The sequence below is a fragment of the Macaca nemestrina genome, chromosome 15 (genome assembly GCF_043159975.1).
Source record: "Macaca nemestrina isolate mMacNem1 chromosome 15, mMacNem.hap1, whole genome shotgun sequence".
Taxonomy (NCBI): Eukaryota; Metazoa; Chordata; class Mammalia; order Primates; family Cercopithecidae; genus Macaca; species Macaca nemestrina.
This window is the reverse complement of record NC_092139.1, coordinates 617,770-630,573: the sequence shown is the minus strand read 5'-3', so window position 1 is coordinate 630,573 and position 12,804 is coordinate 617,770. Positions and strand designations below refer to the sequence as shown.

The window sequence follows — 12,804 nt, the reverse complement described above, 5'->3', positions numbered from 1 at the left end:
GGGGGCTCAACAGGCAGGGCCCTCGTGGCCTGGAGAGCTGGAGTACTTGGTGGATGGGTGGAGGTGGGCATACACCGTGAGATGCCTCGTGGGCTGGTGAATGGTGGGTCCTGTGTGCCCGCTGGACAGATTGATCAGAGCTCTGGGTCTTGAGGACTGAAACCAACCCAGAGCACTCACACCTCACTGCCAGGCTGGAATGCCGGGCATGGAACCAGCTGAGAGCCATGGGACCAAGAGTCGGGGCCTGGCCACAGCACACCTGGGACCAGCCCCCGGCCCCTCCCACCTGACAGCTGCCTGCCCTTCATTACCACCCTCACCCTGCCCCCACCAGAGTTTCAGCAGCTCCTGCTGGCTGATTACAAGCCCCTGGCCACACCAACGGAGAAAGAGTTCCAGGTGCCAGCCTGTCCAAGTGACGGATGGTCCCTAGGCTGTGGTGGCCCAGAGGTCCTGGCAAAAGGGCCCTGTACCCTCTAGCAAAATATGAGAGGACCATCGGCCACAGCATGGGGGGTACAGAGGAGCACAGGCCATGGCATGCGGGCACGGCGGGGATGGGCCTCCTGCTGGAATGTCACTGGGGTTTCAGGCCATGAGAGTGGACTCCATGGTCTCATTTGGTGCAGGTGTCCTTGGCCTTTGCAGCCACACAGCATTGCTGCTGTCTGAGGCGCCCGCACTTGCCACTTCCCAATCCTGTCTTGGGGAGAGACTGTGCAACGTGGCGCTGGCCCAGGTCAAGACCATAGTTCAGGTCCCTTCCCTCCCGATCACTGTCATTAGGGATCCTGAGGCCCAGAGCCTTCCGAGGGGCTTGTCCATCTGTCTGTCTCTCGTGGGTAAGTGGACTCAGGATGCTTGCTGTGTTGGGGCCTTCTGCCAGGACCTGGCTCCCTGCTGCTGTCCACCCAGGGGCTGTCCAGGAAGCAGAGACATGGACGGTATATGCCCACAGCTGTCTCTGTAGGTCTGGTGGCCAGTGTTTGAGGGTCTGTGTCTCACTGTGTGGAGAAGACAGCACTGGGATGTGAACAGGATGGGCACCCCCTGAAAGAGACAACCCGAACTGGGTGGTGGTGGGGGTGATGGTGGGTGCTCAGGCCCCTCAGCACCTGAACATGGTACGGAAATTCTTCCGGAAGTTGTCGTCTAGAAAGGCGTAGAGGAAGGGGTTCAGGCACGAGTTGGCATAGCTGAGGCTGGTGATGACGTAGGACATGCTGATGACCAGTGGGGTCTGGGGCAGGTCTGTGGTCAGCGCCACGACAGAGGCCAGGTGGAAGGGCGTCCAGCAGAGGAGGCACACGGCCAGCACGACGAGGACCAGGATGGTCACCTTCCGCCTGGCCTTGCCTAGAGCCTTGGCGCCAGAGCAGAGCCGCACGGCCCGCAGCCTGCGCAGCAGGTCTGTGTAGAGCACACAGATGGTGCACACAGGTACCACGAAGCCCAGGACCAACGTGTAGACACGGCTGGCCTTGAACCAGACCCGCTCGGGCTGCGGGAAGCTCAGCCCACAGCTTGGGACCTGCAGCTCATTGCTGTAGACGCCAGCAAAAGAGAAGAAGGGCAGAACCAGAACCGTGACACCCAGCCAGACACACAGGCTGGTGACCTTTGCCCCCCGGTAGGTGCGCCAGGGCATGTGGTGGGACCGCACAGTGGCCAGCACCACCAGGTATCGGTCCACGCTCATCACGGCTAGGAAGTAGATGCTGGAGAAGATGTTGTAGTGGTCGATGGCCAGCACCAGCTTGCAGAGCAGCTCCCCAAAGGGCCAGTGCTGCAGCAGGTGCTCTGCGATGTTGACAGGCAGTACCAGTGTGAAGAGCCCATCAGCGATGGCCAGGTTCAGGATGAACACGTTGGTCACCGTCTTCATCTTGGGCGCCCTCAGGATTACAAGGATGACGGCTGTGTTGCCAGTCAGTCCCACGGCACAAATCCCAGAGTACACGGCGGGCAGGAGCACATAGAGGAACGGCAGCGGCTCTGAGAAGGTGGCATTGTGGCCGGTGCCACTGTCCTGAGAGATGTTGGCACCCACCATGGGGAGAGAGAAGGAGCCCCTGCTGTCAAGGGGCTCTGGGAGCCCAGCGGCCTGCATTGTAGCTGGGACCGTTGACAATTTGTGCCCTGGGCAGGTGGGAGGTGCCTTGGAGTTGGGTGTCTGGTTGGGGGCCTCCTTGGGCTGGATTCTGGGAAAGAAAAACAACCAGAAACTTGGAGATCTGATGTCTGTTAGAGCACGGCCACTCCAAGTTCTCTGGCAGAGACGACGGCCACTCTGCCAGGTCAAGGACATGGGGCCAGAGGGAGCCTGGTGGGGTGTGTGGGGGCCTCCTCCTGCCTCTTCCTGGTGATACTTTAGCAGATCAGTTCCCTTCTCCCGCAGAGAGAGCTGCTGGCTCTCCCCTGGGAAGGGGAGACGTGGATCTGCCCCTGCCCCAGCAACCCGCAAATGCACAGGCTAAGTAGACTCAAGAGGTCCCTTTGAAAACACACCTCCCAAGCTCGTCTCTGGCTCCCTTGAATCTGAAGGTCCTTCCCTCAGGGGTCTTGGAGTCTGCACCCTCCCCACACCCTCCCGAGAGATGCTGCAGACCCTGCTGGTGCAGCTACTCTTCTCTCCACTGACCTGTGCAGTGCTTCAAGTCCAGAAGTTGGCAGCCTTGGTGTGCTCCTGGTTTTGGCCAGTACAGGCAGTCGCGGGGATGGAGCGGGAGGTGTGGTCCTCGCCCACAGACTTCCCGCTGAGGTTTCAGCACCTTCAGGACCTGCCCTGCTGGCTGCCTCAGCCCCGGCGGTGAGGTTCCCAGCCTGGTGCCTGTGCTGATGCTGGTGAGGGAGGGGGGTGGATCCCCCTCGCTGACGTGGAGCCTGGAAGGCAGGCCCCACCTTCCCCTGAGCTGCAGTAGCGCCTGCAGTCGGCTGTCCCAGGGTCTCCTCAGCACTCACTTACCCAGGCAGACTCCTCAGTGGGCGGCTGAGGCACGTGTGCGCCTGTGTGTCAGGAAGGCACTCCATACAGGGGCCTCTGGGTGTGCCCAGGTCTTCGGGCAGAGGGCACTGAGGGCATCTGTGCCTCTGTCCGGGAGTCACTATGGACTTGGGCACCCTTATCTGCGTACATGGGTGTCTTGGTGGATCTTGTGCCCCACACTGTGCGTGTACATGGTGTGTGCTTGTGTGTGTGTGTGTGTGTGTGCCAGGTAGGACATGTACATGGTGTGTGCCTGTGTGTGTGTGTGCCAGGTAGGACATGTACATGTGTGTGCCTGTGTGTGTGTGCCAGGTAGGACATGTACATGGTGTGTGCCTGTGTGTGTGTGCCAGGTAGGACATGTACATGGTGTGTGCCTGTGTGTCCTCTGTGTGTGTGTGTGTGTGCCAGGTAGGACATGTACATGTGTGTGCCTGTGTGTGTGTGGGTGCCAGTTAGGACATGTACATGTGTGTGCCTGTGTGTCCTGTGTGTGTGTGTGCCAGTTAGGACATGTACATGTGTGTGCCTGTGTGTCCTGTGTGTGTGGGTGCCAGGTAGGACATGTACATGTGTGTGCCTGTGTGTCCTGTGTGTGTGTGTGTGTGTGTGCCGGTTAGGACATGTACATGTGTGTGCCTGTGTGTGTGTGCCAGTTAGGACATGTACATGTGTGTGCCTGTGTGTCCTGTGTGTGTGTGTGCGCCAGTTAGGACATGTACATGTGTGTGCCTGTGTGTCCTGTGTGTGTGTGTGGGTGCCAGTTAGGACATGTACATGTGTGTGCCTGTGTGTCTGTGTGTGTGTGTGCCAGTTAGGACATGTACATGGTGTGTGCTTGTGTGTCTGTGTGTGTGTGCCAGTTAGGACATGTACATGTGTGTGCCTGTGTGTCCTGTGTGTGTGTGTGCCAGGTAGGACATGTACATGGTGTGTGCCTGTGTGTCCTGTGTGTGTGTGTGCCAGGTAGGACATGTACATGGTGTGTGCCTGTGTGTGTGTGTGCCAGTTAGGACATGTACATGTGTGTGCCTGTGTGTCCTCTGTGTGTGTGTGTGTGCCAGTTAGGACATGTACGTGTGTGTGCCTGTGTGTGTGTGCCAGTTAGGACATGTACATGTGTGTGGGCCTGTGTGTGTGCGCCAGGTAGGACATGTACATGTGTGTGCCTGTGTGTCCTGTGTGTGTGTGTGCCAGTTAGGACATGTACATGGTGTGTGCTTGTGTGTCTGTGTGTGTGTCTGCCAGTTAGGACATGTACATGTGTGTGCCTGTGTGTCCTGTGTGTGTGTGTGTGTGTGTGCCAGTTAGGACATGTACATGGTGTGTGCCTGTGTGTGTGTGCCAGTTAGGACATGTACATGGTGTGTGCCTGTGTGTCCTGTGTGTGTGTGGGTGCCAGTTAGGACATGTACATGTGTGTGCCTGTGTGTCCTGTGTGTGTGTGTGTGTGTGTGCCAGTTAGGACATGTACATGTGTGTGGGCCTGTGTGTGTGTGCCAGTTAGTACATGTACATGTGTGTGGGCCTGCGTGTGTGTGTGTGCCAGTTAGGACATGTACATGGTGTGTGCCTGTGTGTGTGTGCCAGTTAGGACATGTACATGGTGTGTGCCTGTGTGTGTGTGCCAGTTAGGACATGTACATGTGTGTGGGCCTGTGTGTGTGTGCCAGTTAGGACATGTACATGTGTGTGGGCCTGTGTGTGTGGGTGCCAGTTAGGACATGTACATGTGTGTGCCTGTGTGTCCTGTGTGTGTGTGTGTGCGCCAGGTAGGACATGTACATGTGTGTGGGCCTGTGTGTGTGTGTGCCAGTTAGGACATGTACATGTGTGTGCCTGTGTGTGTGTGCCAGTTAGGACATGTACATGTGTGGGCCTGTGTGTGTGGGTGCCAGTTAGGACATGTACATGTGTGTGGGCCTGCGTCTGCCCGCATGGGGGTTTCTGTGGGTGAGCTCTGCATTGTATCTGAGTGTGTCTACGTGTCCTTGGCTGAGTGTGGGGGTCTGTATTTCTCAGGTGGAAGAGCTCGTTGGCCACAGGCAACCCACCTTCTTTTTTTGTCTTTTGCTAAAAGAGGAACTCAGCCTAGGCAAGCTGTGAAAGGCTGCAGAGAAAACGTCCGCACCCTGACACGTCTCTCATGCCGTCCTGCAGAGGTGGTGAGCGTCGCGCTCTGCTCTGGGTTGGTCTTCGAGTCCTTCCCTTCTCCCCGCTTTTCTTCCCTGCTGGACGCACCCTGGCTTATTCAACCCCCGTGTGTGCAGCTCGGTGGCTTCTGGGCGTGCTTTGCAGGCAGTGCCACAGCTGACGCGAGCAGCCGCCAGTCTCAGGGCCGCTCCCCAGCGGAGACGTGTCAGGCCAGAGGGTCTGTGTGTTTTCTTCCCTTTCTTTCTTTTTTGAGACGGGGTCTTGTCTGTCGCCCCGGCTGGGGTGCAGTGGTGCTATCATGGCTCACTGCAGCCGTGACCTCCCTGGGCTCAGGTGATCCTCCCACCTCAGCCTCTCAAGTAGCTGGCACTACAGGCATGTGCCACCATGCCTGGCTAATTTTTGTATTTTTTTGTAGAGACGGGTTTCACCATGTTGCCCAGGCTGGTCTCGAACCCCTGAGCTTCAGCCTACCTCGGCCTCCCAAAGTGCTCAGGTTACAGACGTGAGCCACCGCACCTGGTCACTGTGCGTTTTCAGTCTGGGGAGATGTGGCTGCCCATCGAGACCGTGCCCTCTGCCTGTGGGGTCGCAAGACTGTCACCCCACACTCACAGTCTGCCTTCTTTCATGAGAGTTGCTCTGTCAAGTCTCTTGGTTAGGACAGGAGCCTGGGCAGTCGCCCTGAGTACCTTGATGTCGCCAGCCTGAGGGTACACGGTGGATGGGCCCTGAGCTGCCCTTCCATGGGCTGTGCCATGTGGATGTTGAGTCTGGGGTCAGGGAGCCCTGCTGAGATATCTCACACTCCTCTTCAGCCAGAGTTTGGGGATGGCGGCGGGGGATCTACGGGTGTGTCTCGAGGGAGCCTGGGGCTGGTGGTAGCCACAGTTCGTCACATTCATGGAGCTTGAGGCCCACAAGGTCGGGGATGGTGGTCAGCAGCCATGAAGAGAGGCTGCATTGGGGATGAATTTTGTGATTCGGGGTGTTCATGGGGTCGGGAGGGGTCAGTTCACAGCTCCTGGAAACCAGAGGCGTGACACAGAGAGGCCAGGCCTGGCATGTGGTGGCCTCGTCCTCCTTGGCCCTAGTGGCCCAGGCATTGACCAGGGTGTAGGCTGGGCCAGGCGGTCACTGGTCTTGGCTGGGGAGCGACCGACCATGGCCTCAGCACTGGGCACTGGGAGAATGTCCCAGGCCTGGTGTCACCGAGCTGCTGTCCTGGGGTGGGGCTGGCCACACTGGCCTGATTCTGGGCCTCCCTGGGGGCGTTGCTGGGGGCCTATCCCTTCCCATGCATTTTGGGAGGGCCCAGGCTAGTGCTGATACCTTCCTCTGCCCCCCAGGGCCGGCCGGCAGCGTGCCCAGTGCCCCCGTGTGGCCTGAGCTCTGGGCACCCCTCCTGCTCTTTGCCCTGCAGGACACCGACTGCCACCCGCACCTTCTTCAGAGCAGGGTGTTCCAGGAGGATCTTCCCTTAAGCCTCAGTAGTGGGGAGTCCAGTGTCAGAGGCACCCCTCAGAGCACAGAATCTTCCCATGCGAAGGTCCCACTGTGTGTCTGGCTTCCTCTGAGGCCAACCACGAGTCTGGGTCCTCTTTTCACTCCACCGGTGTCTGGTGACTCGGGGAATCTGAGCCCCTCCCAGACTCTACCTCTGCTCTCCTGAGCCTGTCCTGAAGGCTGGTCTGGCACCACAGCCCGCCGGTCACATTGGAGGTGGGGTGGGCATGATGGAAGGGATGGGGACCCTGAGGGCAGTGGGGATGGGGGAGACTGCCGGGTGCAGAGCTCAGGACCCCGGGGAGGCCGGTTGGAGGTGTCAGGTCCTCCCGGCCACAAAAGCAGCAACCCCAGGTACCTCTTCTTCCTCCCAGAGGCACCTCGCCCGTGCCCACTGCAACACCAGGCCTGAGCCAGGGGTGCTCCCCTGTCTGTACCCCCAGCCCTCAGGGCTCAGAAAGGCCCTTTGCTCTGTCTGTGGGCTGGGCATTGTTCCAGCCAACTGTGACCTTGTGAGAGCATCGTTCTGTGGAAATGAAATAAATTGGCCTTTTCAAACGAACCTGTGAGGCCCTTTGGGTGCAGAGAGGAGAGGCCAGGAAGGGAGGGAGCCGTGCTCAGCTCTGTCGGGCAGAACGATGGTGGGGGCCAGACAGGGCACATCATCTGTCTGGGGTGTGGGGTGATGGAGTGATGGGTGCCAGTCGGTGTGCCTCTGAGCATTCTGTGGGGCTGTGTGTGGGGGTCTTGCAGGGACCCGAAGGAGAAGCAGACCTACATTTTTGTGCGGCCGAGCACAGTGACACTGTACCCCTCGGGCAGGGGCCAGGGAGAAGCGCCAGGACCCTGAGACAGCTAAGCAACATATAAGCACAGCTGTGCTGGCTTTATTCTTATTGCCACTTCATATAGGTGTGGCAGCTGCCCTCCATCTGTCCCCCAGTGAGCGCTACAACTCGCATCTTCAATGTGCATGCATATATGTAGCAGACATACAGACCCAGAGGTTCATACGGACTCGAGTGTGCATGTTGACCATCTCCTCTCTAGCCAGGCAGGCCCTGGTAGGAGGGGTGGATTCTGCCCTGCTGGCCAGAGTCCAGGCCTGTCTGCCCTGCTCTCTCTCCTCCATCAGCTCTCCAAGATGAGCCTCAGCTGTGGCTGTGGCCCTGCAGCGTAAGTGCTCCCAAGAGGCCTAGGCCATTAGGACTAGTGAGAGGGCCAGGTGTGGTGGCTCACACCTGTAATCCCAGCACTTTGGGAGGCCGAGGTGGACGGATCACCTGAGGTCAGGAGTTTAAGACCAGCCTTGCCAACATGGCGAAACCCTGTCTCTACTAAAAATACAAAAATTAGCCGGGTGTCATGGTGGGTGCCTGTAATCTGTAATCCCAGCTACTCCGGAGGCTGAGGCAGGAGGATCACGTGGACTCGGGAAGCGGAGGTTGCATTGAGCCGAGATCATGCCACGGCACTGCAGCCTGGGGGACTCTGTCTCAAAAAAACCCAGAAAAACAAACATTAGCTGGGTATGGTGGTGCACGCCTATAGTCCAGCTGCTTGAAAGGCTGAGGTGGGAGAATCGCTTGAGCCCAGGAAGTCAAGGCTGCAGTGAGCCGAGATCGCGCCGCGGCACCCCAGCCTGGGTGACGGAGTGGGACCCTGTCACACGAGAAAAGAAGACCAGCGAGAGGCCCAGGCCTGGCCTTCTCTAAGTAGGTAACTGGGCAGCTTAGCTCTCTCAAAAGAGAAAAGTGATTCAGGGCCGGTTTCTCTGAGTGGGAGGTGAGTTCTCCAGGGAAGCTGGGAGAAAACACACTTTATTTATAAAACTGGGAAGGGACCATTTCTCGTTTAAATTCAGGGTTCCCCACCATGCCTCGGGGTACCCGCTGCCTCTCTCGTCCCCCTTCCAGTCAGCAATTAACTGTCCCCAGGGGAGGTCATGTTAGACAGGGCCATAGCCACCGGGCACCTTAGCTCAGGGCAGATGAGAGGGGCCAGGGCAGCCAGACTGGGTCCTCAGCCGCCTCCCGAATACCCAACCTTAGGCCCGGAGTCGTTCGTCCGCTGCACAAATACGTGCCCGGGAGGACTGCAGTGAACAAAGGGCCAATTCCTGCTCTCGTGGGCTGGCCCTTTGGTGGGGGAGGCAGATGGTGGATGAAAGAGTGCGGTGCACTGTGGAACAGGAGGACGGGGAGCTCTGGGGGGAGCAGGAGGCCACGGGGCCTTTCAGAGAAGGCACCTCCTGTGCTGAAACCCGGAGGGGTGGGGGAGGTTGGGTGAGTGGGGGCAAGGCCCCTGGGGGAAAGAGGGCCCTTGGGGCCAGGTCCTAAAGCCAGAGGTTCTGGAGGTGACAGTTAGGGGAGCAGAGGCCTGAGCAGGTTGGGGAAGAGGCCACTGTGGGGAAGCCGGAGGTCACGGTGGTGTGTAGGTCTGCCTGCCTGTGGGCAGCCCCCACCCTGACCAAGGCCTTCGGCAGCCTGGGTTTACAGGGCTGCTGGGGCTGGGGCACTGAGGCCTTCCTCTCATCTCTGGACCTCATCTGCTAAAGCTGTGCCTGCCCTACCCACGTGCCTCCTACCGCCCCAGGCGCGTGTAGGTGGCAGGCTCAGGGAGCCTGGTGCAAAGCTCCCATCGTGACTGAGGCACGCAGACAGGAAGGAGGGCGACTGTTCCCTAGGGCCCAGGCCTGTCTCCTCCTGGGGCTGGGAGGGCCCAGGCCTGTCTCCTCCTGGGGCTGGGAGGGCTGCTTAAATCAATTACCAAAGCGGCTGCAGCCTCCTGCTCACTCACAAAGGCCCCAGTCCAAGCGCAGGAGGGCGGGTCCCCTGGACAGTCTCCCCAGTGGTGACTGCTGCCTGTTCTCCTTGCCTTGGCCAGTCCCAGGCCCTAATAACCAGGAATAGGCTCTGGAATGGGCCCGCCCTGAGCTCAGAAGCTTCCAGGTGCTCTCTGAGGCTCAATCCCAGAGGGCTTCACTGAGGAGGTGTCACTGTGCCTGGCCTCAGGGGCGTGTCCCTGGGTGATCTCAGTGTGGCTGGAGATGTAGGAGAGGGCTGGAGGGGGTCTCACCCTGTCCTCAGGGCTGGGAGCAGCTGTGGCCACTCAGAGATCGTGGGCAGGGTGGGCAGGCAGGTGCAGGCGCCTCTGAGTCTCTGGGGGAGGGGGTTACTCAGGCATGTTGGTGCATGTGGACACACATCTGGGTGGGCGGGAGTGTGTGTATGTCCTGTGACACCCTTCGCTGGTGCCTGCAGCGGCAGAGCACCCTGGGCCCCCAAAGAGGGCCCAGGAATGTCCAAGACCTGACGTGGAATGATCGTATGTCTGGCTTTCTCGTCAGGCCATGAATTCTTGCTGAAGGATCCTCAGATGGGAAGGGCTGATGCAGGCCCAGATCTTGAGGCTTTTGACTGTCCTGTTGGCTCCTGGCCTGGAGACGACCCTGCAGGCCGGCAGTCTGTGTCCCTCCACGGGGGACCACGCCATGTGGCTGGTTTCTGGGCCTGGGGAGTATGGGCTGCAGCTCTGGGATGCTCCACGGACTAGATTTGTTGACCTTGGACCAGACTGTCAATCGTGGGCAGATGAGGAGGGTTGGAAGGTTGGAGGAGAAAGGCTGGGTGAGGCAGACCCCCAACCCCTTCTGGAAAATCTCACCTTGGGGACTTCCGGACAGGGGAGAACAGATCCAGGCTGGCAGCTGGTAGGGTCGGAATGATGGGCCCCGTTGGAGGTGAGGGAGCTTCTGGCCTTGCCCATTCTGTTCCCCTTCTAACCTGCCTAGCACCAACCCTGGCCTCAAAGGATGGATAGTGGCCTGAGCATGTGGCAGAAGCTTCAGCTCCCCCTGAGGACTGGCTGCTCCTAGTGCTGTGACCTCAGTACACACACACACACACACACACACACACATATACACACCTGCTCACAGATTCCAGCACACAAAGACCTTGGTGCACACGTACACACAAGCACACAGATGCCAGCACAAACACACCTGCCCTCCCACACATGGTCACACACTTGCACTCTATTTTTGCATGAACTTCTCCAGATCAACTCTGGACCGTGCACTGCCATGTCCTGCCTGCCAGGTCATCTCCAGGCCAGGAGCCATTGCTTGTGGTGGGGCTCTCTTGGGCTGATTGCTGTGGGACGAACTGGGCTGGGGAAGGCTGGGTGGCGGTGTGGGACCAGACCCTGCTGGAGAGGGGTCAGGGGGTGGAATATTAGCATTAGGGGCAGTGGCCAGGGCAGGGGCAGAGCCCCACGGCCACATGCTCGCTGCCCCGCATCCTCGTGGCGCTGGCGTTGGTGCACACGCACGTTACACTCCCTGTGTTCCTGGCATCCAGCGCCCACGTGTCATGTTCACACGCCCTGTCTCATCCGCTCGTGCAAAGCTCACATCATACCTGCACACGTCTGCACGCGTGACTCAACGCACTTTTGGGCCCCACTTCAGGCTTCAGTGCTGGCTGCACACATTCCTGCTCACACGTCCCAGGGACATGCCCTGAGTCTCTCATAAGGTTCAGAGCCCAGGGGGCACCTCTCGCCTGGGGAAGCTGTTCCTGACCCTGTTCTCTGCTTGAGGAGCCTTGGGAGGGTCACTGGGTGAGCATCGAGGAGGAGCCGACAGCTGCAGGGCTGGAAGGGCCACTGCTCACGCCTTTCTGTGGCCAGTGAGCAGGAATCCTGCTGTGGTGAAATCTCAGGCAGGCTGTGGTATGGAGGATGCCGAGGGTCAGTCTGTGCAGCTGTGAGGACCCTGAAGAAGAGCTTTGCCGGGCGAGGCAGCTGGGGCAGTGCTGGGAGGTGGCATCTGGCTGGTGCATGTTGTATCCTGCCTCTGAATTCCCGTTCTCTGCAGAGAGCTAGACATTTTGCTGCACCAGCAAGGAGTGGAGTGGAGGCACCCTCAGCTCTGGGGACCCCGCTATGGGCTGACTCCTCCCTGGACCACCTGCTGATGGGCTGCCCTGGTTCCTATCTCCACTCCTTTGCTCCCAGCACCTCTGCTCGTCCATGTAACTGATGTGCCTTGCATGCCAGGCCCTGGGCTCAGTGCTTGGGGGCCCAGACTGGGCTGGGACCTGGCAGGGGTTGGGGTAGCACCTCTGTCCAGGGCTTATGGATGGCACCCTTTTGCTTACTGCCCTGGCAGCAGCCAGGAGGGGGGACCAGCCGAGGACTGCAGCTCTACCCAGTCCAGAACGTTTGGCCAGGCAGGAGGATGGGCTGTACTTCCAGAGTCTGGTGGGTTTTTTGTCAGAGGAACTGAGCTGCAGTGAATGATGGTTCAGCTCTGAGAAGCAAATAAGCCTTTATAAGTCAGAAGGGGCCTCAGTTTCTCCATTTGTCCTGGCCCCGTTTGTCACATGCCCTGCAGGACACACACATCTGTCTTTCCTGCATGGTCCTCCATGGAGTCCTGGGCCAGGTTCTGAGTCTACCCTGTCCCCATCCCAGTGTGCTCAGCCCAGGCCAGTAGGGAGGCGACTGCTTGGCACATCACAGCAGGTCTTCGATGGCCTCCCTCCTCCATCCCCAGGGATGTTCCAGGGATGGCAGGTGGAGGAGGCTTTTACCAGGAGAGGCAGAACTGGCAGGAGCAGGTTTTTAAAGTCTTGAGGTTGTCATAGCAACTGCATCCCTGCTGAGGTTCGGTGGCTGTGCAGACGTCCCTGTGCTGGAGTGGGCATGTTTGAAAGCCATGTGGAGCCTCCAGGCTGCTGCTGTGGCACCGGCGTGCCTTGGCGTTAGTGAGCTGTGGCACGGCTGTGCAGTGACGCAGGTGAGGTGAGGTGTGAGGTGGTGTATGTGGCCTTGCAGGGCTCAGTTTTCCTTGCCTGTGACCTCAGCCTATATCCAGCTCCAAAATGTGGTCTGCAGGGGGGAAGGGCAAGAGCTGGATCTGCCCCTCCCCTGTGCTGACCTAGATTCTGCCTGGCCTGCAGGTCCTGCAGCAGACGTGTCTGCAATGAGTCTAGCTGTGCAGGCTCCGTGGTCACCATAGCTTTTGGTACCCAAGGAGGTAGACAGAGGTTTGAATCTAGGACTGGGCAGCTCCCTCGCTTTCCACCCCCACAACTGTGGCCTCAGTCATCAATGGACGAGGCCAAGTCAGTAGGGGAAGCCGGGCA

General features: G+C 59.1%; 1 protein-coding gene across 1 annotated transcript; it reads right to left on the bottom strand.

Annotated features, from left to right (window-relative positions):
- Positions 1-340: 340 nt before the first annotated feature.
- LOC105470459 (neuropeptides B and W receptor 2) lies at positions 341-2,833 on the bottom strand. Its single transcript, XM_011722444.2, has 2 exons — positions 2,645-2,833; positions 341-2,204 (listed from the first exon to the last, which is right to left on the bottom strand). The coding sequence occupies exon 2, from the start codon at positions 2,111-2,113 to the stop codon at positions 1,112-1,114; it is 1,002 nt and encodes a 333-aa protein (XP_011720746.2). The 5' UTR covers positions 2,114-2,204; positions 2,645-2,833; the 3' UTR covers positions 341-1,111.
- Between the last annotated feature and the right edge of the window lie 9,971 nt (positions 2,834-12,804).